Source organism: Ahaetulla prasina, chromosome 7, assembly GCF_028640845.1.
Source record: "Ahaetulla prasina isolate Xishuangbanna chromosome 7, ASM2864084v1, whole genome shotgun sequence".
NCBI classification, from domain to species: domain Eukaryota; kingdom Metazoa; phylum Chordata; class Lepidosauria; order Squamata; family Colubridae; genus Ahaetulla; species Ahaetulla prasina.
In genome coordinates this window covers 11,754,173-11,779,285 of record NC_080545.1, presented here as the reverse complement: position 1 = coordinate 11,779,285, position 25,113 = coordinate 11,754,173, and the positions used below count along the sequence as shown (strand labels likewise).

At 46.9% G+C, this 25,113-nt stretch overlaps 1 protein-coding gene across 4 annotated transcripts in view; it reads left to right on the top strand.

The window, feature by feature from the left end:
* Positions 1 to 22,981, top strand: part of LOC131201864 (uncharacterized) — a 97,927-nt gene extending 74,946 nt beyond the window's left edge. For all 4 annotated transcript variants that reach the window (XM_058190183.1, XM_058190181.1, XM_058190184.1 and 1 more), the window contains exons 8-15: positions 2,555 to 2,684; positions 3,910 to 3,984; positions 4,773 to 4,862; positions 13,329 to 13,480; positions 15,665 to 15,826; positions 17,537 to 17,607; positions 19,422 to 19,526; positions 22,357 to 22,981. In XM_058190183.1, coding sequence (XP_058046166.1) covers positions 2,555 to 2,684; positions 3,910 to 3,984; positions 4,773 to 4,862; positions 13,329 to 13,480; positions 15,665 to 15,826; positions 17,537 to 17,607; positions 19,422 to 19,526; positions 22,357 to 22,511 — 940 coding nt within the window. In that variant the 3' untranslated portion in view covers positions 22,512 to 22,981. The remainder of the gene's footprint in view (positions 1 to 2,554; positions 2,685 to 3,909; positions 3,985 to 4,772; positions 4,863 to 13,328; positions 13,481 to 15,664; positions 15,827 to 17,536; positions 17,608 to 19,421; positions 19,527 to 22,356) is intronic.
* Positions 22,982 to 25,113: the final 2,132 nt, after the last annotated feature.

Here is a 25,113-nt window from a genome sequence, read left to right as displayed (position 1 = left end):
TCTCAGTGTACATAAGAGAAAAGATACCTTCATCAAGGTACGACATTTACAACACAATTGATGGTCAATATATCAATGTAAATCATAAGGATTGCCAGCAACAAAGTTACAGTCATACAGTCATAAGTGGAAGGAGATGGGAACTATGAGACGATTAATAGTAGTGCAGATTTAGTAAATAGTTTGACAGTGTTGAGGGAATTATTTGTTTAGCAGAGTGATGGCCTTCGGGAAAAAACTGTTCTTGTGTCTGGTTGTTCTGGTGTGCAGTGCTCTTGAGGGTAGGATTGAAACAGTTTATGTGCTGGATGCGAGGGATCTGTAAATATTTTCACAGCCCTCTTCTTGATTCATGCAGTATACAGGTCCTCAATGGAAGGCAGGTTGGTAGCAATTATTTTTTCTGCAGTTCTAATTATCCTCTGAAGTCTGTATCTTTCTTGTTGGGTTGTAGAACCGAACCAGACAGTTATAGAGGTGCAAATGACAGATGCCTTCCAGATGGCTTGTCCTTTTTCTAGTGCTCTGCAAAAGCTTTTTAGGCAAATGCGAAGTCGACTTTCCTCCCCCGAAACTACAGCTTTGTAACTGATGCGTGTTCTTAAGGCAGGGGTGTCAAAGTCAAGGCCCGGGGGCCAGATCCAGCGCACAGGCTGCTTAGATCTGGCCTGTGGGGCTGCCCTGGAAACAGCTAAGGACTTGCAGTGCCTCTGCCAGTAAAAATGGAGCTTGGGAGGGCAAGGGCGGCCATCCCGAGCACTGTTTTCGCCGGCAGAGGGTTGCAGGAGCCCGTCGCAGGTGAAAACGGAGCTTGGGAGCCCATTTTCACTAAAAGAGCACTCGGGCCACCACAGGCGCCTCTGACACGAGTGACATCAAGCTGGCCACGCCCACCCCAGCCCCAAACGCAACACTGATGCAGCCCTCAATGAAATTGAGTTCGACACCCCTGTCTTAAAGCATAACAGAGAACTCCTAATGTCCTCGCTTCTCACCATGCTTTGAAGCATGGTTGTAGCCAAGCCGGTTTAAACGTTGCTTGTCTGAACAGTCCATTAGGCTAGAATCACAAATCAGAGAGAAGCCAAAAGTCAGGTGAACGGTCTTTTGTATCTCGGTAATTGGGGAGACGGTGGCTCAGGTGTTAAGACGTTGAGCTTGTCGATTGAAAGGTTGGCAGCTCAGCGGTTCGAATCCCTAGTGCTGCCGTGTAACGGGGTGAGCTCCCGATACATGTCCCAGCTTCTGCCAACCTAGCAGTTCGAAAGCACGTAAAAAAAAAATGCAAGTAGAAAAAATAGGGACCACCTTTGGTGGGAAGGTAACAGCGTTCCGTGCGCCTTTGGCATTGAGTCATGCCAGCCACATGACCACGGAGACGTCTTCGGACAGCGCTGGCTCTTCGGCTTTGAAACGGAGATGAGCACCGCCCCCCTAGAGTCGGCAACAACTAGCACGTAAGTGCGAGGGGAACCTTTACCTTTACCTTTAATTGGGGAGATGTAGAAGATTTGTTCCTGGAATCATTTCACCAACTTGTTTCGATTTCACTTTTCATCGTATGCAAGATCTAATCTGGGTTCATCCTTGGAAGATTTAGTCTTCCAAGCTTTTGGGCTCATATTGGAGCCCATCCTCAGGGAACTTCTCTCTACCCGGAATTGTCCTTTGGGTTATTCTGTGCATCGTATTTATAGGGCATTGCTATTGGTTGATTGGCGTGTTGATGGCCAGCGATTGGCTGCAGTTTCCTTGTGCTGCCCAGCCCTCAGTTCCTAAGAACCTGATAAACTGGTAATAAATCAGCACTCCCGTTGAGTGACAAAGGGCCCATTTCCCAGGCTGTCTTTGTACCAGCTCGGCCAACAAGCTTAGTAGCTGCGAAATTGAATACATGTCCTTGTTCATTGCAATGTGAGGCTACCGATGAGTTTGCGTCTCCTCGTCTGACCATTCTGCTTGTGTTCTTGCAGTCCAGTGGTTAGCTTCCTCCCCATCTGTCCTACATAGTCACTGGACCAATCCATGCAAGGGATCTGGTCAGGGGTGAAATGTAAAATTTGTTACTATCGGTTCTGTTGGCATGGCTTGGTGGTAGGGGGGCAATGTGACTGGGTGGGCGTGGCCATTTTTTTTTTACTTTTAAAAGCATTTTTTCAGCAGAAGAAAAAATGCTTTAAAAGTTAAAAAAAAAAAACCTCTAATGATTGCGTGGCTCAGCTGGGCATGGGGGAAGGGCAGGGATTTTTGCTACTGGTTCTCCGAACCACTTGCCACCATTGCTAATGGATCAGGCGATCCGGTCCGAACCAGTAGCATTTCACTCCTGGATCCGGTAGATTACATTAGATTACAGATACATCAGTGGTGGGTGGCTACCGGTTTGCCCCAGATTGGGCAAACCGGTAGCGGCGGGAGGCTCCGCCCACCTGCCCGGATGTCTCTGCACATGCACTGGTAACAACGGGATTTGAATCCCACTACTGCTGTAGATCCCAGTCTCCCACTCCTACTTCACAAAATGTCATGTCTGCCTTTTTCTTCTCCTGCCTAGGAACGGGGTTCCTGCTTTCCAACAGGTCTTAGAGAAACTGGAAAGTGACCCGGTGTGTCAGCGCCTCTCCCTCAAATCCTTCCTCATTCTCCCATTCCAGCGTATCACCCGACTGAAGCTCCTTCTCCAGGTAGGAAGATTCGCCTGGCCGCAGTTCAGCCAGGGACCCTGAATGTAGCATCCGATACGGGTAGCATATCTGTCCAGTTTCTTGAGCCTCGAGGCTGTTGCGATGCTGGCTGTGGTGATGCTGGGCAAGGTGGAGCGCGGCAAGACCAGGCGTGGTAGGGCGAGGCGAGGCTGGGGCCCTCCTCATCGAGGCCGCTGCAGGGCAGGAAGATGCTGGGCATGGCATGGTATGGCCCTCGTCATCAAGGCTTGTTTTGCGACTGGTTTTGGTGGGCTGACAGAAACGGACTCATCGATTCCTTCTACAAAAACCCTGGTGTAGTTCTCCTTCCCTCTTACTTCAATTCTCTCTGTTATTCCCCTTGGAGAAAAAGAGAAGAGAGGTTTACCAGGTTCTCTAGCAAAGATCTCTAGATAGAAATGGTAGTGTTGCCCCATTTCCTGTTTTCAAGATGCTGGCGAGAAGTTGTGGCGGCCATGAGATCATTTTGAGTTCAAAACTGATCACTTGTTCCCTCCACCCACCCCGCTGCCCAAAAAACGGTGGGGATTAGAAAACATAGAAGCTTTTCACAGAGAACCGGTTTGGCCTAGTGGTTAAGGCACCAGGCTAGAAAGTGGGAGAATATGAGTTCTAGTCCCATTTTAGGCATGAAAGCCAGCTGGGTGGGCCAGTCAGCAGGAGACTGGGAATTCTAGTCCCGCCTTAGGCATGAAACCCAGCTGGGTGGGCCAGTCATAAAGAGATTGTGAGTTAAAGTCCCACCTTAGGCATGAAAGCCACTGGGTGACTTTGGGCCAGTTACAAGGAGATTGTGAATTCTAGTCCCACCGTAGGCATGAAAGCCACTGGGTGACTTTAGGCCAGTCACAAGGGGATTGTGAGTTCTAGTCCCGCCTTAGGCATGAAAGCCAGGTGGGTGACTCTGCATCAGTTACCAGGAGATGGTGAGTTCTAGTCCCGCCTTAGGCATGAAAGCCACTGGGTGACTTTCAGCCAGTCACTACAAGATTGTGAGTTATAGTCCTGCCTTAAGCGTGAAAGCCAGCAGGGTGATCTTGGTCCAGTCCCTCTTTCTCAGCCCAACTCACTTTACAGGGTTGTTTTGGGGAACGTAAGAAGAGGAAGGTATGTTAGATACAGTATGTTCGCCACCTTGGTTTATTTGTAGAAATAATAAAGGCGGGAAATCCATCCATCCATCCAACCATCTTTCCTTCTGCAGAACATCCTGAAAAGAATCCCACCTGGGGCCGATGAAGAAGTCCAGGCCACACAAGCATATGATGCTCTTGAAAAGGTAAACGCCTCTCAGAGTCTGTTTTTCAGCCGTCCATCATCTCTCCTCACCTCTCCTCACACACACAAAAGATCTCAAAGTGAGATTTTTAGAAGCTGAAATATCCAAGGTTATTAAGGAGTTTTACTTCCAGTTTTGGAACCCAGAGGCATGATAACAACCTGATAATAGAAACCTCACTGTAGAGGAGGGATGGAAAGGAAAGCATTTAGTTTGGGCCCTGAATGCAAATATACTTAATTATTATTATTTGAATAAACCAACAACAGAACACGAAACTGAGGTACTTTTAAAGTTGGATAGCTCTGCAAATTAAAAAAAAAGAAAAGAAATGTAGTAGGATAAATTTTTCTCTGTTTTATCAGTTTGGTGTAACCCTTAAAAAGTTATTGCCAAAAAAGGGGGGAAAATAGATATTGCTTGGTATCTTTCTGCTCTGATGGGCCAAACAATTGTGGGACTCAACTGGGATAAGTCAAGTCAAGAGACTTAAACAGCTTCCCAACTGTTCAACTTCACCCTCTGGAAACCGAAATTAAAATTAGTTGACATATATAAATAACATTTCTAAAGAGCACCTGGAATTGCTGTTCTGTGATGTGCGTAATCCTTGCTCACACGAACCTCCTAAAAATAGTAACAATAATGCAGATTTTTTCTCTCTATATATGCTAAAGGAAAAATGCAACCTCTTTTAAATCCGATTCTTCCATAGTAAAATTGGTCATTTTTCAAATAATTTTTCTCCCTTCGCTTTTTCTATTCTGATGACTCTTTCCCCTCTGCAGCTCATCAAAGATTGCAATGCAAACGTCCAACGTATGAAGAGCACCGAAGAATTGATTCACTTAAGTCAAAATATGGAGTTTGAATGCAAGGTAAATATATATATAATATACATATTAGCAAGGAATCTCTTTTGGATTCACATGTCTTCTATATACTGTATATATAATCTCCCCCGTTCCTCCACCTAAGGGTTTCCAGAACTCAGAAACCCCTGTCCAAGATTGCCAGAATTAACATCCTTTTAACTTTTGTTTCAGCTCATTGTGCAAACAGAATTTAGAATGGAATGGAATGGAATAGAATAGAATAGAATAGAATAGAATAGAATAGAATAGAATAGAATAGAATAGAATAGAATAGAATAGAATAGAATAGAATAGAATAGAATAGAATAGGAGTAAAATGGAATGGAATGGAATGGAATAGGAGTAGAATGGAATAGGAGTAGAATGGAATGGAATAGAATAGAATAGAATAGGAGTAGAATGGAATAGAGTAGGAATAGAATAGTATGGAATGGAATGGAATAGGAGTAGAATGGAATGGAATGGAATAGGAGTAGAATGGAATGGAATAGGAGTAGAATGGAATAGAGTAGGAATAGAATGGAATGGAATGGAATGGAATAGAATGGAATAGGAGTAGAATGGAATGGAACAGGAGTAGAATGGAATAGAGTAGGAATAGAATAGTATGGAATGGAATAGGAGTAGAATGGAATGGAATGGAATAGGAGTAGAATGGAATGGAATGGAATAGGAGTAGAATGGAATAGAGTAGGAATAGAATGGAATGGAATGGAATGGAATGGAATAGGAGTAGAATGGAATGGAATAGGAGTAGAATGGAATAGAGTAGGAATAGAATAGTATGGAATGGAATAGGAGTAGAATGGAATGGAATGGAATAGGAGTAGAATGGAATGGAATAGGAGTAGAATGGAATAGAGTAGGAATAGAATGGAATGGAATGGAATAGAATGGAATAGGAGTAGAATGGAATGGAATAGGAGTAGAATGGAATAGAGTAGGAATAGAATAGTATGGAATGGAATGGAATAGAATAGTATGGAATGGAATGGAATGGAATGGAATAGAATGGAATAGGAGTAGAATGGAATGGAATGGAATAGAATAGAATAGGAGTAGAATTGAATGGAATAGAATGGAATGGAATGGAATGGAATGGAATGGAATAGGAGTAGAATGGAATAGAGTAGGAATAGAATAGTATGGAATGGAATGGAATGGAATGAAATGGGAGTAGAATAGAATGGAATAGGAATAGAATAGAATAGAATAGAATAGAATAGAATAGGAGCAGAATTGAATGGAATAGAATGAAATAGGAGTGGAATGGAATGGAATAGAATAGAATAGCATAGAATAGAATAGAATAGAATAGAATAGAATAGAATAGAATAAATTTAATTGTCACTTTAAATGTACACTAATCGGCATACAATAAAATGAAATTTCGTTGCATTCAGCTCTCAAAGGGTCATCAATTCTCAGGACTACAGTGATAGATAGGAGCTAGATCACTACCTCCAAATATACAGGTAGTCATCACCTTACAACAGTTCATTTAGTGACCTTTCAAAGTTACAACAGCACTGAAAAAAAAAGACTTATGACCGCTTTTCACACTTAACGACTGTTGCAGCATCCCTACGGTCACGGGATTTATATTTGGATGCTTGACAACTGACTCCGATTTACGACGGTTGCAGTATCTCCCAGGGGTCTATGTGATTTCCCACTTTTGCGACCTTTTGTGACCAGCAAAGTCAATGGGGGTGAAAGCCAGATTCGCTTAACAAGCGGGTTACTAACTTACCAACTGGAGAGCTTCACTTAACAGCTGTGGCAAGGAAGGCCATAAAATGGGGCGAAGCTCACTTAAACACACGTCGGTCGCCCTTAGCCGTAGAAAATGTGGGCTCAGCTGGTGATCGTAAGTCGAGGTCTACCGATATAAAAATCATGGTTCTCATGGTTCTCATCAGGGAACGGATGAATTGTTGAGGATACCTGAACTCTGTGGGCCTCTGTGGCTCAGACTGGTAAGACAGTCTGTTATTAACAGCAGCTGCTTGCAATTACTGCAGGTTCAAGCCCCACCAGGCCCAAGGTTGACTCAGCCTTCCATCCTTTATAAGGTAGGTAAAATGAGGACCCAGATTGTTGGGGGCAATAAAAGTTGACTTTGTATATAATATACAAATGGATGAAGACTATTGCTTGACATAGTGTAAGCCGCCCTGAGTCTTCGGAGAAGGGCGGGATATGAATGCAAAAAAAAAAAACCACTTCCCGGTGAAGTCAGCAAAAGTTGAACTCAATTTGCAGGGCAGATTCCAGTAATCTTTGCAAAGCTTCGGGATTTCTTAAAGAGAGGCAGCTAAATCACTCTGTCTCAAGAGGTTAACTTCCTCACTCAAAGAACTATTAATCACTCTAAATCCCTGCAGACTGTTTCCTGCGGCAGAAGCAGTTAGCTATGCTGAGAACAAATGTGGCCTGGCCATCCGATGTCATCCAAACAGTCCGCGTGGAATCGCTTTCAAACGCAGTCACATTAGCCTAAGCTTCCTTAGAAAGCCCATTTCCTAATTCTGCTAGTAGGTAACATGAGATCCGGAGTGTGACTCAGGGGGGGGGAGCACGGAAAGGACATAATATATTTTAGGAAGCTTCCAGGTCATCATTTATTTTGAAAGGAGAATATTTGTAGCTCAGGGTTGACAGGAGGGATCCTTGGGTGCTCTCTGAGCTTGCTGTGTTTTCTTCCAGATGTTTTATTATCCTAACTAGGTAACATCATCAGTGCTAGAAGGGAGTAGGGTTTGAGGAAAAGAGGAGGAGGAGGAGGAGGAGGAGGAGGAGGAGGCGGAGGAGGAGGAGGAGGAGGAAGACTGTGGGGTCCTTGGTGTTCTCTGAGCTTGGGTGTTTTCTTGGAGACATTTCATTACTCAACTAGGTAACATCATCAGTGCTAGAAGGGAGAAGGGTTTATGATGATGATGGAGGAGGGGGAGGAGGAGGAGGAGGAGGAGGAGGAGGACGACTGTGTGGTCCTTGGTACTCTCTGAGCTTGCTTGTTTTCTTGCAGGCGTTTCATTACCAAACTAGGTAACATCATCAGTGCTTGTAAGAAGTGCTGTTCTTCCAACCAACCCAAAAAGAGGAAAAAAAAAACACCATGCACTTCTCCACCAGTAATCAGCACTCAAATCAACATAGTTTAACTCCAAGATTAACTTCAGACCAACAATCAAGTAAACTAATCCCCCAATCAAGAAACTGCCAAAGAGCCAACAGTAAACAGCCCAACCAAAGAATCTCTTAAGACTGCCACCCCACCTCACACAGACAGGCCAGACACCAGACTATAAAATGACAGAAAACCCTACTCCCTTGTAGCACTGATGATGTTACCTAGTTTGGTAATGAAACATCTGCAAGAAAACAACCAAGCTCAGAGAGCACTTTCTTCATTATCATTTATTTATCAAATTCATACGCTGCTCACGTCACAGCATGAGCCGAAGCCCTCAAGCCCTCAAGCCCTCTGTGGCCTCTGTGGCTCAGACTGGTAAGACAGTCTGTTATTAACAGCAGCTGCTTGCAATTACTGCAGGTTCAAGCCCCACCAGGCCCAAGGTTGACTCTGCCTTCCATCCTTTATAAGGTAGGTAAAATGAGGACCCAGATTGTTGGGGGCAATAAGTTGACTTTGTATATAATATACAAATGGATGAAGACTATTGCTTGACATAGTGTAAGCCGCCCTGAGTCTTCGGAGAAGGGCGGGATATAAATGCAAATAAATTTAAAAAAAAAAGAGGCATGAAATCTTAATTCCTCCCCGACAGCTTCCTTCTACACAGGTAGACCTCAACTGACAAACATTTGTTTAGCGACCGTTCAATGACACCGAAAAAAGATGAGATGGGATAAGATAGCTTTTATTGTCATTTTTTTTTTCCTGTGGGCACATGAACACATTAAAAAAAAATGAAATTCCAATGCCCGCCCTCAAAAGAAAATAAGCCAAAATACTGAAAATTCACCCAAGCTAACAGCTCTATGGGGATGTGGTGGCTCAGTGGCTAAGACGCTGAGCTTGTCGATCGAAAGGCCGGCAGTTCAGCGGTTCGAATCCCTAGTACCGCATAACAGGGTGAGCTCCCGTGACTTGTCCCAGCTTCTGCCAACCTAGCAGTTCGAAAGCACGTAAAAAAGGCAAGTAGAAAAAATAGGGACCACCTTTGGTGGGAAGGTCACAGCGTTCCGTGCGCCTTTGGCGTTGAGTCATGCCGGCCACATGACCACGGAGACGTCTTCGGACAGCACTGGCGCTTCGGCTTTGAAACGGAGATGAGCACCGCCCCCTAGAGTCAGGAACGACTAGCACATATGTGCGAGGGGAACCTTTACCTTTACCTTAACAGCTCTATCCAGGATGGAATGCTTTAACCAATTTTCCATTGCAATGATGACACAGTAGTTTCCCACTGTCCGGTTTGTTATTAACTGTAGCTTCATGAAAAAGTGACTTACGACTATTTTTCACACTTACGACCGTTGCAGCCGCTGCGTGAGTCACACGATGTAAATTCAGACCCTTGGCAACGGACCTCACATTTATGACGGTTGCAATGTCCCAAGGTCAAGTGATGCCCTTTTGCGACCTTCTGACAAGCAAAGTCAATGGAGAAACCAGGTTCACTTAACAACCGTGTGACTTAACTTACAGCTGCAGTGATTCACTTAACAACTGTGGCAAGAAAGGGGGTAAAATTCACTTAACCACTATCTTACTTAGCATATGGGAATTCTGGCCTCAACTGTGGTCAGAAGTCAAGGACTTCCTGTACCGAGTCGTCATTCTTGTTCAAGGGAACAACCGATGAAAATGCATGAACAGAAGATAGTTCTGAAAACTAATGCTTTGAAAAAGGAGGCATTCAAGTTTGAGCGTTTAAGTAGATAGAATGAGGACACATTATACATACATAAAGGTTATACACACATTTAAAAACATGAGGTGAGTTTGGCCACCTTGCTTAACAATGTTTGCTAATGGTGGAGATGTTCTAAGATCTGGAAACGGCTGTGGGAACATAGAATAATAGAGTGGGAAGGGACCTCAGAGGTCTTCTAGTCTGACCCTCTGCTCGAGCAGGAGACCCTATACCAGTGGTGGCGAGTGCCCAAACCGGAACGCACATGCCAGAGCGCCGGAAACCCAAAGACCAGCTGGCTGGCACACACACACACATGCTGGTTTTTTTGGTTGTTTTTTGGGGCATTTTCAAGCTGTTTTCTGGACCATTTTCAGCCCATTTTTTCGGGCTGTTTTGAGGCCATTTTGGGGGCAGTTTTCAGGCTGTTTTTGGCCGCCCAAACACCTTGTTTTTTTACCATTTTTGGAGGCATTTTCAGACCTCTTTTGGGATGTTTTCCAGCCATTTTGGGGGCCATTTTCTGGCGTGTTTTTGGCCTGTTTTCAGGATGGTTTGGGGGCTATTTTCTGGCTTTTTTCCGGCCATTTTCCAAGCAGTTTTTCCGCTTTTCTTTAGTCATTTTCAGGCCATTTTTCAGAAACCAGAAGAGCAGCTGGCGACGGTGCACGTACAGAGAGGGTTCTGCGTGCCACTCTGGTACGTGTGTGCCATCACGGCCCTATACTATTCCAGACAAGTGTTCATCCAGTCTCTTCTTTCTATAAATAATTTTTTATTTCCATTTTCCAACATCATATTTATGTACAAACTATTATTCCATCATTAATCATTAATTTTTATTTATTACTAATTCAGGCCTGCCCGATTGCCACTTCCTTTCTTCACAACCTCCCTCTCTACCCTCTACTACTTTCACATCCTTCATCTCCTTCACTTTACTTCTTCCTCTCCTCCTTCTCCACTCCTCCCTTCTTCCACCCTATCTAACCTTCTTATTCCCCTCCTCCTTCTCTACTCTTTCCTACCTACTTTCTTCCCTCCTTCTACTCTCTCCTTTTCTTTCTGAAATGGCAGTCGAGCATCCCCAATATCATTTTAAATTTTAATTTCATATCTTCAAAATTACTGTACATTAATAATCAATCCATGTATCATTTCCCCTTCCCCCTCCTCCCCTTCCCCCAGACTTCCCAGGGCAAATACCGGGTATTATGACCAACAATCACAAGCTAAAGTATACAAAATATACATAACCTCCCACCTTTAAAAATTTAAAACTTTAGATCCCCTCACAATAAAAATAAAAAGATAGTAAAGAATAATAAAAAAAAGAAAAGAAAAGAAGCAATACCAACTTCACATATTACTTCTTCTTACAGTCCATTTTTAAAATTAATCCATCTTCTCAAATTCAATTTTTTTTCCCACTTGTATATTCCTTCAAATTTCATAAGTCCATTTCTCAAATTACAGTCCATCTTCTCAGTTGTCCAGTCTCTTCTTGAAAGCCTCCATGATGGAGCACCCACAACCTCTGAAGGGAAGCCCTTCCGCTGGTTAATGGCTCTCAGTGTTAGGAAGTTTCTCCTTAATTCTAGGTTGTTTCTCTCCTTGGTTAGTTTCCATCCATTGTCCATAGGAAAGGGATATAACAACTTGTCGCCTTTTGAAAAGATCACGCGACTTTGTTATGGGGCAACGAGGCTGGGAAGGTCAGGTTCGAAGTTCAAAGTTAGTCAGAATTCAGTGGTGTAAAGCCAGAAGAGATTAAAACTCCAGAACAAAGGGTTGCTGAGTCAGTGTTGCCTGAATATAAAAACAAAGGGGCAGTAGAAAGGAAACGACTTGGTCGTAGGGAAAGAAAAGTGATTTGACATGAAAGGGAAGACTGAGAAAGTTTCGGCTTTGTTGAGGTCCTAGAAACGAAAGAGGTGAGACCAGGGGTGAAATCCAGCAGGTGCTGACAGGCTCTGGAGAACCGGTAGCGGAAATTATGAGTAGTCCGGAGAACCGGCAAACACCACCTCTGGCTGGCCCCAGAGTGGGGTGGGAATGGGGATTTTGCAGTATCCTTCCCCCAGGAGTAGGGAAGGAATGGGGATTTTGCAATATCCTTTCCCTGGAGTGGGGAGGGAATGGGGATTTTGCAATATCCTTTCCCTGAAGTGGGGAGGGAATGGGGATTTTGCAATATCCTTTCCCTGGAGTGGGGAGGGAATAGGGATTTTGCAATATCCTTTCCCTGGAGTGGGGTGGGAATGGAGATTTTGCAATATCCTTCTCCCAGGAGTGGGGAGGGAATGGGGATTTTGTAGTATCCTTTCCCCAGGAGTGGGGAGGGAATGGGGATTTTGTAGTATCCTTCCCCTGGAGTGGGGAGGGAATGGAGATTTTGTAGTATCCTTTCCCCAAGAGTGGGGAGGGAATGGGGATTTTGCAGTATCCTTCCCCCGGGAGTGGGGAGGGAATGGGGATTTTGCAGTATCCTTCCCGGGAGTGGGAGGAATGGGATTTTGTAGTATCCTTCCCGGAGTGGGGAGGAATGGGATTTTGCAGTATCCTTTCCCCAGGAGTGGGAGGAATGGGATTTTGTAATATCCTTTCCCCGGGAGTGCGGAGGGAATGGGGATTTTGCAGTATCCTTTCCCCGGGAGTGGGGAGGGAATGGGGATTTTGTAGTATCCTTCCCCTGGAGTGCGGAGAGAATGGGGATTTTGCAGTATCCTTCCCCCGGGAGTGGGGTGAGAATGGAGATTTTGCAGTATCCTTTCCCCGGGAGTGGGGAGGGAATGGGGATTTTGCAGTATCCTTTCCCCGGGAGTGCGGAGGGAATGGGGATTTTGCAGTATCCTTTCCCCGGGAGTGGGGAGGGAATGGGGATTTTGCAGTATCCTTTCCCTGGGAGTGGGGAGGGAATGGGGATTTTGCAGTATCCTTCCCCTGGATACTGCACAGTCCAGAATTTTCCTTATCACTTTAATGCATCTTTTTAATGTCTTGTCTGTTTTGTTTTTTGTTGTTGATTGTTTTCATAAAAACAACAACAACACTTTTTTTTTGGAATTTTGTATTTTAACTTTTTTAAAAAAATGAAAACAAACATTACTACAGGTAGTTCTCAACTTAACTACTTAACAGCAGTTCGTTTAGTGATTGTTCAATGTTACAATGGGACTGGAAAAAGCGACTTATCCCCATTTTTCAAACTTTTACCACCATTGCAGCAGCCCCTTGGTCACATGATTAAAACTCGGATGCTTGGCAACAGATTCATATTTAACGACGGTTGCTGGAGGGGGGGTGTCATGTGATCCTCCTTTTGTGACTTTCCGACAAGCAAAGTCAACGGGGAAGCCGGATTCACTGAACAACCGTGTGACTAACTTAACAACCGCCGTGACTTTCCCTTAACGAGAAAGTTTGCAAAATGGAGCGAAACTCACTGAGACAAATGTCTCGTTGAGCAACCGAACGTTTGGGTCAATGATGGTCATAAGTCAAGGACTGTCTCTCTCTCTGTTTGTGTGTGTGTGTGTGTGTGTTTAAAAAAACATGGCTAAAAGGAAAATCCTTCCCTTTCCAGATCTTCCCACTTATCTCACAGTCCCGGCGCCTAGTGAAACATGGAGAACTTACCGCTCTGGAATATAATATCAGCTTGAAGTGGAAACTTACCACGCGACCCATCTACCTCCATCTCTTCAATGATTACTTGCTTCTATCTCGACCCAGGGAGTAAGTTTTTTGGTGTTTTTTTTTATGGGGGGGGGTCTTTGCAGAATTCAGGGCTGTTTTGAACCTATCAAAGAAGAAAGGATTAATGCAGGGCTGGGGGTGCTGGAGGTTCACAGGGGTTCAGGAGAACCTCTATCTAAGGTTCTGTGCAGTTCGGAGAACCCTCAAATCCCACTCCTGGCTGGCCCCGCCAACCCCGCCCCACCCGTCCCAGGAGTCCCCATGCCAGAGGTGGGTTTCAGCAAGTTCTGACCAGTTCTGGAGAACCGGTAGCAGAAATTTTGAGTAGTCTGGAAAACCGGTAGTAAAAATTCTGACTGGCCCCGCCCCCATCTATTCTCTGCCTCCCGAGTTCCAGCTGATCGGGAGGAAATGGGGATTTTGCAGTAGTCTTCCCCTGCCATGCTTACCAAGCCACGCCCACCAAGCCATGCCACGCCCACCAAGCCACACCCACAGAACCGTTAGTAAAACAAATTTGAAACCCACCACTGCCCCACGCGGCCCATTTTGGATGAGGTAAATGCAGGGCGCGCATGAGGGCTCGGGGAGGGCGAAAAACGGGCCTACCGGAAGTTTGGGAAGGCCAGAAATGGTCCCGTTTTCAGCCTCTAGAGGGCCTCCGGAATCTGTGGAGGCCGTTTTCACCCTCCCAGAGGCTCAAGGAATGCCTCCAGAGCCCGGGGAGGGCAACCCCCGCCCCATGGTGCAGGAGGCCGACTAGGCCACGCCCACCATGGCCACGCCCACCCAGCCATCAGGCAGAGAACCCCTTGCTAAAATTTTTGAAGCCCCTCCCCCCCCCGGCGTCTCCGTGGTCTCTTGAAAGAAGAACGTGGTTAGTCTTTACACCTGCCCTCTTCTTGAGGACATGCAAGATTTTTGGCCCGTTGCTTTGTTTTTTCTTACTCATCTGATCTAGGAAGAGAGATTCTGACTGGAAGCAGTTGAATGGGATTGAACAGAATGCTAGCGTCAGGAAGGAACTTGGAGGTCTTCTAGTCCAGGGGTCTCCAACCTTGGCAATTTTAAGACTTGTGGACTTCAACTCCCGGAATTCCTCAACCAGCAAAGTCTTAAAGTTGTCAAGGTTGGAGACCCCTGTTCTAGTCCAACCCCCTGCTGAAGCAGGAGACCCTATACCGTTTCGGACAAATAGTTGTCCAGTCTCTTCTTAAAAGCCTCCAGTGATGGAGCAACCACAACTTCGGAAGGCAAGCTCTATTCAACTGGTTTATTATTCTCGCTGTTAGGAAATTTCTCCTTATTTTCACAACCTGGAACTAAGGAGAAATTTCCTAACAATTATAACAATTAACCAGTGGAACAGCTTGCCTTCAGACGTTGTAGGTGCTCCATCCCTTGAGGCTTTTAAGAAGAGACTGGATAGCCATTTGTCTGGAATGGTACAGCTTTCCTGCTGGAGTAGGGGGTTTGTCGTGTCCCACTCCTCCTCTGACAGCCGGGTCGGGGAAGTCTGTATCAAGCGTGGCCACAAAGCTTCTGCAGCTTTGCCAAAGTTCTGTCAGAGTTCTCAAGGCAGGCAGGAGTCCAAGATGTGACTTCAGCAATCCAAATTAGACTTTGCCTGACTCAAAGAATGCCAGAAAGCAGATCCTTTATATAGGCCATGGGGTGTGGCTCCATGACTCAGCACTTATCCAGGCCTGCCCCTCCCTTCCTTTTGCTGACGTCGCCTCTCCATTCTCCGGAAGCGTGGATCCGTCCACCGTCCAGCTGCCGGCAATTCCAGCTCGTGACTGGCTTCATGCTCATGTTCATATGCTGTGGGGGAGGGGTTTATTTGCTCGGTCTGTCTGGGCATGGTGCCAGGACTGGGGGCTGGAGGCATGCCAGGCCATTCATCTGCACTATCAGTCCCTGGCTGAGAGAACAGGAGATGAGAGGGGCCCGGCTGCGGAGAGAGGGGTGGGCGAGGCACAACAGGGTTGGACTAGAAGACCTCCAAGGTCCCTTCCAACTCCGTTATTCTGTTGTGTTACTCTGTAAAGAGGAAACGAGTACAGTTCTTTCTGTATTCACCTGTAAGAAGAAAAATAGGAATTAAACAATCCTGGCCCAGGGCAGTGAATATTGATCCCTGGTTTTTGTTTTGTTTTTTCTCATCTCTCTCTCTCTCTCTCTCTCTCTCTCTCTCTCTCTCTCTCTCTCTCTCTCCGGCAGGAATGGGCGTTTCATTGTGTTCGATTATGCAGCCTCCTCGGATGTGCGTGGGGAAAAGTGTGAAATGAAACTCCACGGTGACAACAAGAACCTTTTCCGCCTTTTCCTGCTCCAGAACAATCAGGGGAAGAAAGTGGAATTCCTCTTCCGCACAGAAACACAGTAAGACCGGCAGGGAGAAACTTGGCAACCCAACTCAGTCTTACAGGCGTGCAACAGAGGAGCCGGTTTAGGCAACCAGCAACTCAAAACAATGCCAAAGACTTACCGTATTTTATGGAGTATAAGACGCACTCCCCCACCCACCCAAAAGTGTGTGAAAATTTCAGTGCGTCTTATAGACCAAATAGGGGCCTGTTTTTGGCCTCCCGAACCCTCTACACGTCACGTTCTCGCCGGCCCCCAGAAGAATTCTGCATGCCAAAAATGGGTGAAAACGGGACATGTGGAGCACTGCACAATGAAAACAATAAACCGGCTCTCAGGGAAAGCCAGATGCAAATGCTAGCCAGCCCCTCGCTGGCTGGGAAATAAATAGGAGGGGGTTAGGAGGGGCCGGTTGTCCCAGACAACCATTCGTTTCTAGTATACTGCAAGCAATTTGGATTCCTTGGCCAGAACCAGGTTTGTTGGGACTAATTACGTTTGATATTTTATTTATCCCCGTGAATAAAAGACTGTTACTGCCCTGTTATAAAAAGGGGGTTGTGTTTTACTTGTGAGTAAATGGCTTAACATTACTTGCAAAGACTGAGTCAGAACAATAGGTTCCACTTCGGTGGGAAGGTAACAGTGTTCCGCGTGCCTCAGTGAATAGCCACGATGGCCACATGACCTTGGAAATTGCCTTCGGACAACACTAGCTCCCTCAGCTAAGAAACAGAGGTGAGCCCCACTTCCGAGAGTCGGACCCAACTGGACAGGGGAAACCTTTACCTAATTACAGAGGTTGGAATTAGCTTCCCTACCGGTTCGCAAATGTGAGCACACGCGCCTCCCTTCCACGCATACTCGGCCTTCCCACACATGCTTTTTGCTCGCTCGCGCGCCTCCTGAGCATGCGCAAGGCTTCCAAAATGTGGCTAAATGGGACGGCATTATGTCCGGGTGGGTGGGTGGAGCCTATTCCAGTCAGCGCTACCGGTTCGCCCGAACCGGCTGAATCCCACCACTGGCTAGTTAACTGTCAGGCCTGGAAACCATACTAGACTTTAGGGTTCCAGACGCTGCCACATTTTTTCCCCTGAGGGGAAGAAGGGGGGTTGAGGGGTATGGTAACATTCTTCAAGCAGTCAAGGTCGGATGGTGTTCACATCTGTAGGAGGAGTGGCGAGAAGATATTCGAATGAACTGGGAGAATGACCATGTGACCAGCAAAGGGGTTAGGGGGGTGGGACTCTTGGGGTTTGTATAACTGGGAAAAGGATCCGGAAGTTCAGTTTTGGAATTTCACTCATCGTGTGCCAGTTTCCTCATGCTAGTAAAGAACTCTGAAAGACAATGGCTTCTGAGGTTTTTTTTATGCAGAAGAGGTTTTTCTGGAACCTTGACATTATTTGAACTCATGTGGATCTGATTGCTGGTGCCTGACAGCCTCTGACTGATGGGAGTCTCCAACCTTGGCAACTTTAAGCCGGGTGGACTTCAACTCCCAAGAATTCTGGGAGTTGAAATCCACCAGGCTTAAAGTTGCCAAGATTGGAAACCCCTGGTTTAGAGCCTAGCACGACCTGTGAATGCATCCCAATGAGGCTGATAGAACAAGTCATGTTTTAGTGCAGCAAAAGAACCCACAGCCTAGTACGTTTCAAGTGAAGGAGGAAGAGGGTGTGTGAGGTCTTGCCATCTGATCGCATTCTTTGCTTTTCCTAGGAGTGAGAAACTGCGATGGATTTCTGCTCTTATGCCCGAACAGCCAGAACCTGACCTGTTGAATGATTCTGGTAAGAAAGTTCAGGATACAAATAAAACCAATAAAGGAGAATATTTGTAGCTCAGGGTTGATATGACGGGGTCCTTGATGCCCTCTGAGGTTGGTTGTTTTCTTGCAGATGTTTCATTACACATACTAGGTAATGATGATGATACCTAGTTTGGGTAATGGAATATCTGCAAGAAAACAAGGAAGCTCAAACAACACCAAGGACCACACAGTCCTTGTCCTACTGTTCCTCCTCCTCCATCATCATTCCACAAATCCTACTCCCTTCTAGCACTGATGATGTTACCTTGCTTGGCTAATGAAACATCCGCAAGAAAACAAGCAAGCTCAGAGAGCACCAAGGACCCCATAGTCCTCCTTTTCCTCTTCCTCCTCCTCTTCCTCTCTGCAAACCCTATTCCCTTCAAGTACTGATGATGTTACCTCCTGGGGTTTATGACAACTTGCCATGGCCAACTCATCATGCCCAACTTGCCATGGCCAACTCATCACGCCCAACTTGCCATGGCCAACTCATCACGCCCAACTTGCCATGGCCAACTCATCACGCCCAACTTGCCATGGCCAACTCATCACGCCCAACTTGCCATGGCCAACTCATCACGCCCAACTTGCCATGGCCAACTCATCACGCCCAACTTGCCATGGCCAACTTATCACGCCCAACTTGCCATGGCCAACTCACCTCAGGACAAGAGTTACATTAATATCAAAGAAATAGTGGAATAGGACCCTTAAAAGAAAGGATGCAAAAGGAGGGACACAATGAAATGTGAATGGCAAGAATTAAAATGTTTTTTTTAATTTATTTTACAATTAAGTAGTATTCATACTTAATAAATAAATATTAAATAATTAATTATAATTAAATAATTAGAATTGTTAAATTGTCCCGCAGTGAGTTGTCCCAGATTGAGTTGGCCACGGCGAATTGGGCCGCAGTGTGTTGGCTGTGCCAAGCTGTCCCATTCCGTTCCTATGGACAGCACGGTTCTTGAAAACAAACTTCCATTAAAACAAAAGCACAGAGATACAAAATGTTACATACAAAACAGAGTCCAGAAAACCGTGGCCCATCACTGTTGAATCGTAAGGTGTGAAATAGGGCTAAATCTCTTACTTATTATACATATTTTATTCTGTGTCAATCATTTCGACTCCAAGCGTCTTTATTATGTGTGTTTTGTCTGCGCCCACCAAGCTGGGGCCCCTGCCAGAAAGTGACTCGGAAAGGGAGGGGGAAGGGCCATCAGGACTTACCTCTGGAGCACCAGCTTCCCTGGCTCAGCTCCAGGAGCCAGAGGCAGGCCAGGTGGAGATAATGAGGCCTCCATCCCCTGACTCTTTCCCCCCCCAGGCCACGCCTCCAGACCCAGCTCATGGCAGTCAGGCCTGGCTGGACCCTAGGTTTCGTAGGCAGGAGAGGCAGGAACAACAGAAACAAGGGTGGGGCAGACCTAGGAAGTGCTGAGTCATGGAGCCACACCCCACAGGATATAAAGGCAGCAAGAGCTGCTATACCACTTCGTGGCAAGCAAATCAACTGCTTAACTAGAGCTGAAGTACTGTTTGTTCCTGGTTGACTCATCGGCATCAAGCGAGATAACAGAGTCACTTGGCAGACGCTCGCTAGTTTGCTGCCAGAAGCTGATAGTTGCCGGCTAATTAAGTCATCGCTCAGACTGAGGCGAGGAGGACAGAACCATGTGACGTAAAAAGAGTTCGTGACGAGGTGCTTGCGTTAACCAAAAAGCAGTTTTGAATTAGCGAAATTTTCCCGAAATAACCGTCCCTGTTATCCCATCACATTTCCAGATGCCGATCAGGTACAGTGCGTGAAATCTTACAAGGCACGGGAGCACGATGAATTGACTCTGGAGAAAGCAGATATCGTCATGGTCTTGCGGCAAAGCACTGATGGTGAGTTGACCGACATGGGCTTGTGGTAGGACCAAAGGAGGAGATTCCTGGCTTGGCCACTTGGCTTCCTGTTGGAAGAAGGGTCCTTTTCCTTGCAAAATTGGAAGTTTCAGTACAGGCAGTCCTCTACTTACGACCACAACTGAGTCCAAAATTTACGTTGTTAAGTGGCAAATTTCCTAAGTGAGTTTTGCCCCATTTTACGACTTTTCATGCCACATTTGTTTGAGTGAAGCACTGTAGTTGTTGAATTAGTAACACGATGGTTAAGGGTCCTCTTTATGCATCCCTGCGGTGTCTCGGCAAAGAGCAGGAACCTGAACCACCGCTACATTTCTGCTCACATGGCTCATGTAGATACTGGTGGAGCTGCTTAACCAAGAACAAACCATGATTTCCACTTACGATTAACCCCAGAAAAAAAACCTCACCATCTGGCTTCAGATGAAAGAGAAAACTCCTCTGCACATAAAGTGGCGGAAGCAGATGAAATGGTACCATTTTGCCTCTGGGTCGACAGAAACGGTAGTGATAAAAACTACCGGTTCGGGCAAACTGGTAGTAAAAAAAAAAGCTACCGGTTTGGATGAACTGGTATTTCTGACAATCAGCTGTGCAGCGCGGTTTAGCTTCTGTCGTGTCCCACTCCTCCGCTGACGGCCGGGTCAGGGAAATCCGAATCAGGCTTGCCTCTGCAGCTCTGCCCAAAGTCCTAGCAAAGTCCTCAGAGCAGGCAGGAGACCAGTAAGTGACTTCAGCAAGATATGTTTAGACTTTGCCTGACTCAGAGACTGCCAGAAAGCAGATCCTTTATATAGGCCATGGGGTGTGGCTCCATGACTCAGCACTCATTAAGGCCTGCCCCTCCCTTCCTTCTGTTGCCTCCGCCTATCCAGTCTTCTGATGCGAGGGTCACTCCAATCAGCAGCTCTTGGAAGATGCTGTGGAGGAGGGGGAGGGGTCTAGCTGCTCCGTTTGCCTGGGCATGGAGCCAGGGCTGGGGCCGGGGGATGCTCCCTCCTCTGCAGCCTGCTTGGGCATGGAGCCAGGGCTGGGACCGGGAGGTGCCCCCTCCTCTGCAGCTTGTCTGGGCATGGAGCCAGGACTGGGGCCGGGAGGCATACATTCCTCCGTGTTCGGGAGCAGATAAGCAGACCCCGGCTGCGGTGAGAGCGGACAAGACACAACAGCTTCACTAGAAAGCAGGATCTCTTGCTTTCTAGCAAAGCTAAACTGTGCTGCATAGCTGATTCCCACCTTCGCTGTTTTATTTACCTTCCCAACCCTCCTTTTGGCACATACTGCGCATGCGCGTGCACGCATCATGCACCAAAAGGAGACCTGGGAAGGGGGGGGGGAGATCAGCAATTTAAATTGTAACGCAATTTAGCTTTGCTAGAAAGCAGATCTTGCTTTCTAGCGAAGCTAAACCGCGCACCACAGCTGATCCCCCCCACTTGCTTCTACTTACCTTCCCAAGCCTCCTTTTGGCATGTACTGCGCATGCATACATGTGTGCAGAGCACATGTTTGGTGCACACTGCGCATTGCACACACAGCGCACATTTGGTGCACAGCGCACATGTGCGGCCAACGAACCAGTAGCAAACCAGTTTGGATTTCACCACTGGGCAGAAGCAGAACAAAACTCATCCTTGAGTGGGCCATGTTGCGGCCGGTTGGCTGCCGGCCCCTCTAGCAGCTGAATCAGAGGAGGAGGAGGAGGTGGCATGGGAATCAGGGTCAGCATCAGGGCAACCTGAGAGCTCCAAGGGGGGAAGAGGGAATGGAGCTGAGAGAGAGAGAGAGAGAGAGAGAGAGAGAGAGAGAGCCTGGGCTGTCCGTCAACCTTCAGATGGAGACTCAATAGCCCCCAGGTCTGGAGGTGGCTGATGAGGAACAGGAGGAACAGCTGGGTCCAGTGCCTGATGCACGAATGCTCAGAAGGCAGAGGAGAGGAGAGCAGTGGAAATCTATGGGCCGGTCCTTGGGAAGGAAGAACCACCGCGGCTAGTGAGACCCCACCCTAACTCTGGGGATAAAAGGCAGGGGGCGGAGATGAATAGATGTGGCAGACAACTATTCATCTTCCGGCCGGCTGGACTTATTAGCCTGCGAGAGAAACTTTTTGCCAGGGCTCTCCTGGCGCTCCTAATTAACGGAATCTTTTGAATTCACGTCAGAGGGTTTGTCGTGTTTGGGGAGCTGGGTCAGAACAGGCCATCCGAAGCTTGTCTGCAGGTAGAGTCCCAAAGGTCATGCATGACCTTACTTGCATCATTGATGTAGGTCAGTAATGGCGAACCTTTTCGACACCGAGTGCCCAAATTGGAACGCGTGTGCATGTGCACACGCTGACCAACTGGTCTTCAGGTTCCCAGCACGCGCATGCATGCCAGCTGGTCTTCGCACATGCCAGAGCACCGTAAACCTGAGGACCAGCTGGCCGGCACACACATGCCTGGTTTTTGGCTAGTTTTGGCCATTTTTCGGGCCATTTCTGGCCGTTTTCAGGTCGTTTTCCAGCGCTTCAGCACCTGCGAAGTCCAGGTGCGCCAGAAACCGGAAGAGTAGCTGACGACAGCACGCATGCCCCCACAGAGAGGGCTCTGCGTGCCAACTCGGGCACGCGTGCCATAGGTTCACCATCACAAATGTGATTCCTGTGTGTCTTAGGAGTATTGACCAGGTCAAGGGAGCCATCCTTTACATCAGGGGAACGCGCGCGTGAAGGCTTCTTCATTTTTAGGATGACGAGATAAAAGTTGCGATGCGCTAAATTGTTGGCGCGTTCTCCCAAACCGATTTGCTTCTGATCTCTCTTCTGCAGGCTGGGTTAAAGGCGTGAAACTGTCCGACGGAGAAAGCGGCTGGTTTCCTTCCGATCACGTGGAGTTCATCTCCAGCCGGCAAGTCCGACAGATGAACCTGAAGGAGGAGCAGCGGGTGAAAAATGCCAAACGGCAGGTCTTTCGCAAGAGATAAAAGATTCCCCCTCCCCAGAGGACCTCCACCCTGCCTCCTCTCCAACCCTAGGAGGACATTGCGAGGTGTTAAAACTGCCGTGTGAATTACGAGACCGAAGGGGCAAAGCAGAAACTGGCGTCGCTGGCATGGGCTGCACCCAAATCTTTCACCTGTGTTGGAAAAAGCAGGACGAGAGAGCTGCATGATTTTTCTTGAGACGATGGCGGAGAAGAAGAAGCGCCAAGGAAAACGGACTGGGCCCTTCCGGGAACCTGAGCTTTGCTCTGCCACGTTTAAATGCACGAACCGCTGGCCAGGGAGTTCGCTTCAAGCTCTGCAAAAATATAATAATAAAACAATAAAAAGGCTTTCGCCCACCTCACAGAAAGACGTGAGGCTAAAATGTTAATATTTTTGAACGTGCTTTGGACTGTCAAGCAGAACGCAGTAGAGGGGGAAAAAATACACTTTGTGGTATTAGGATGAAATGGCCTTTTCTTTTTTTTCATTTTAGCTCGTGCAAATAATGTTTCCCGCCAAGAGAGAGAGAGACATTGTCAACGTCAAACCCAAGGGTGCTATTCAGCAGGTTCTGACAGGTTCTGGAGAACCGGTAGCAGAAATTTTGAGTAGTTCGGAGAACCGGCAAATACCACCCTCTGGCTGGTTCCAGAGTGGGGTGGGAATGGAGACTTTGCAATAGCCTTCCCCTAGGAGTGGGGTGGGGATGGGGATTTTGCAGTATCCTTCCCCTGGAGTGGGGTGGGAATGGGGATTTTGCAGTATCGTTCCCCTTCCATGCCCACCAAGCCACACCCATAGAACCGGTAGTAAAAAAATTCGAAAAATTTCCTTCCTTCCTTCCTTGCACCTTCCTTCCTTCCTTTCCTCCTTCCACCTTCCTTCCTTCCTTCCTTCCTTCCTTCCTTCCTTTCCTGCTTCCACCTCCCTCCCTTCCTCCTTCCTTCCTTCCTTCCTTCCATCCATCTTCCTTCCTTTTCTTTCTTTTTTATATGGTTTTTATACCCGTAAAAGCCGCCTTGAGTCTCTGTGCACAAGCAGGTGGCAATATAAAATTTCTAAAATCAATAAAATAAATTGTGCCACATTCCTGGGCAGCCTAAAACAGGAAGTCTCCAATCTTGGCAACTTTAAGACTTGTGGGCTTCAACTCCCAGAAGTCCCAGAATTCTGGGACTTCTGGGAGTTGAAGTCCAGAAGTCTTAAAAGTTGCCAAGGTTGGAGACCCCTCGCCTAAAAGGTACTCTGAAGTCAACCCTGCTGAATTCAAGCAGGTTTCCTCTAGTTTTGAAACACAGCATCCTTGATTGCGCATTTGTGTTGAGGACGCTGACCCAATAACTATTTGTCCAGGCTCTCATAACCCCACGCATCGTTGTCTCGGGGATCCAAATCAGAGGTGGGTTTCAGCAGGTTCTGACCAGTTCTGGAGAACCAGTAGCAGACATTTTGAGTAGTTTGGAGAACCAGCAAATACCACCTCTGGCTGGCCCCAGAGTGGGGTGGGAATGGGGATTTTGCAATATCCTTCCCCCTGAAGTGGGGAGGGAATGGAGATTTTGCAGTATCCTTCCCCTGGGGTGGGAGGGAATGGAGATTTTGCAGTATCCTTCCCCTTCCATGCCCACCAAGCCACACCATAGAACCGGTAGTAAAAATTGAAAAATTTCCTTCCTTCCTTCCTTGCACCTTCCTTCCTTTCCTCCTTCCTTCCTTCTTCCTTCCTTCCTTCCTTCCTTCCTTCCTTCCTTCCTTCCTTCCACCTTCCTTCCTTCCTTCCTTCCTTCCTTCCTTCCTTCTTCCTTCCTTCCTTCCTTCCATCCATCTTCCTTCCTTTTCTTTCTTTTATATGGTTTTATACCCGTAAAAGCCGCCTTGAGTCTCTGTGCACAAGCAGGTGGCAATATAAAATTTCTAAAATCAATAAAATAAATTGTGCCACATTCCTGGGCAGCCTAAAACAGGAAGTCTCCAATCTTGGCAACTTTAAGACTTGTGGACTTCAACTCCCAGAAGTCCCAGAATTCTAACGCAGAATTCTGGGACTTCTGGGAGTTGAAGTCCAGAAGTCTAAAAAGTCGCCAAGGTTGGACACCCCTCGCCTAAAAGGTACTCTGAAGTCAACCCTGCTGAATTCAAGCAGGTTTCCTCTAGTTTTGAAACACAGCATCCTTGATTGCGCATTTGTGTTGAGGACGCTGACCCAATAACTATTTGTCCAGGCTCTCATAACCCCACGCATCGTTGTCTCGGGGATCCAAATCAGAGGTGGGTTTCAGCAGGTTCTGACCAGTTCTGGAGAACCGGTAGCAGAAATTTTGAGTAGTTCGGAGAACCGGCAAATACCACCCTCTGGCTGGTCCCAGAGTGGGGTGGGAATGGAGACTTTGCAATAGCCTTCCCCTAGGAGTGGGGTGGGGATGGGGATTTTGCAGTATCGTTCCCCTTCCATGCCCACCAAGCAACACCCATAGAACCGGTAGTAAAAAAATTCGAAAAATTTCCTTCCTTCCTTCCTTGCACCTTCCTTCCTTCCTTTCCTCCTTCCACCTTCCTTCCTTCCTTCCTTCCTTCCTTCCTTCCTTTCCTGCTTCCACCT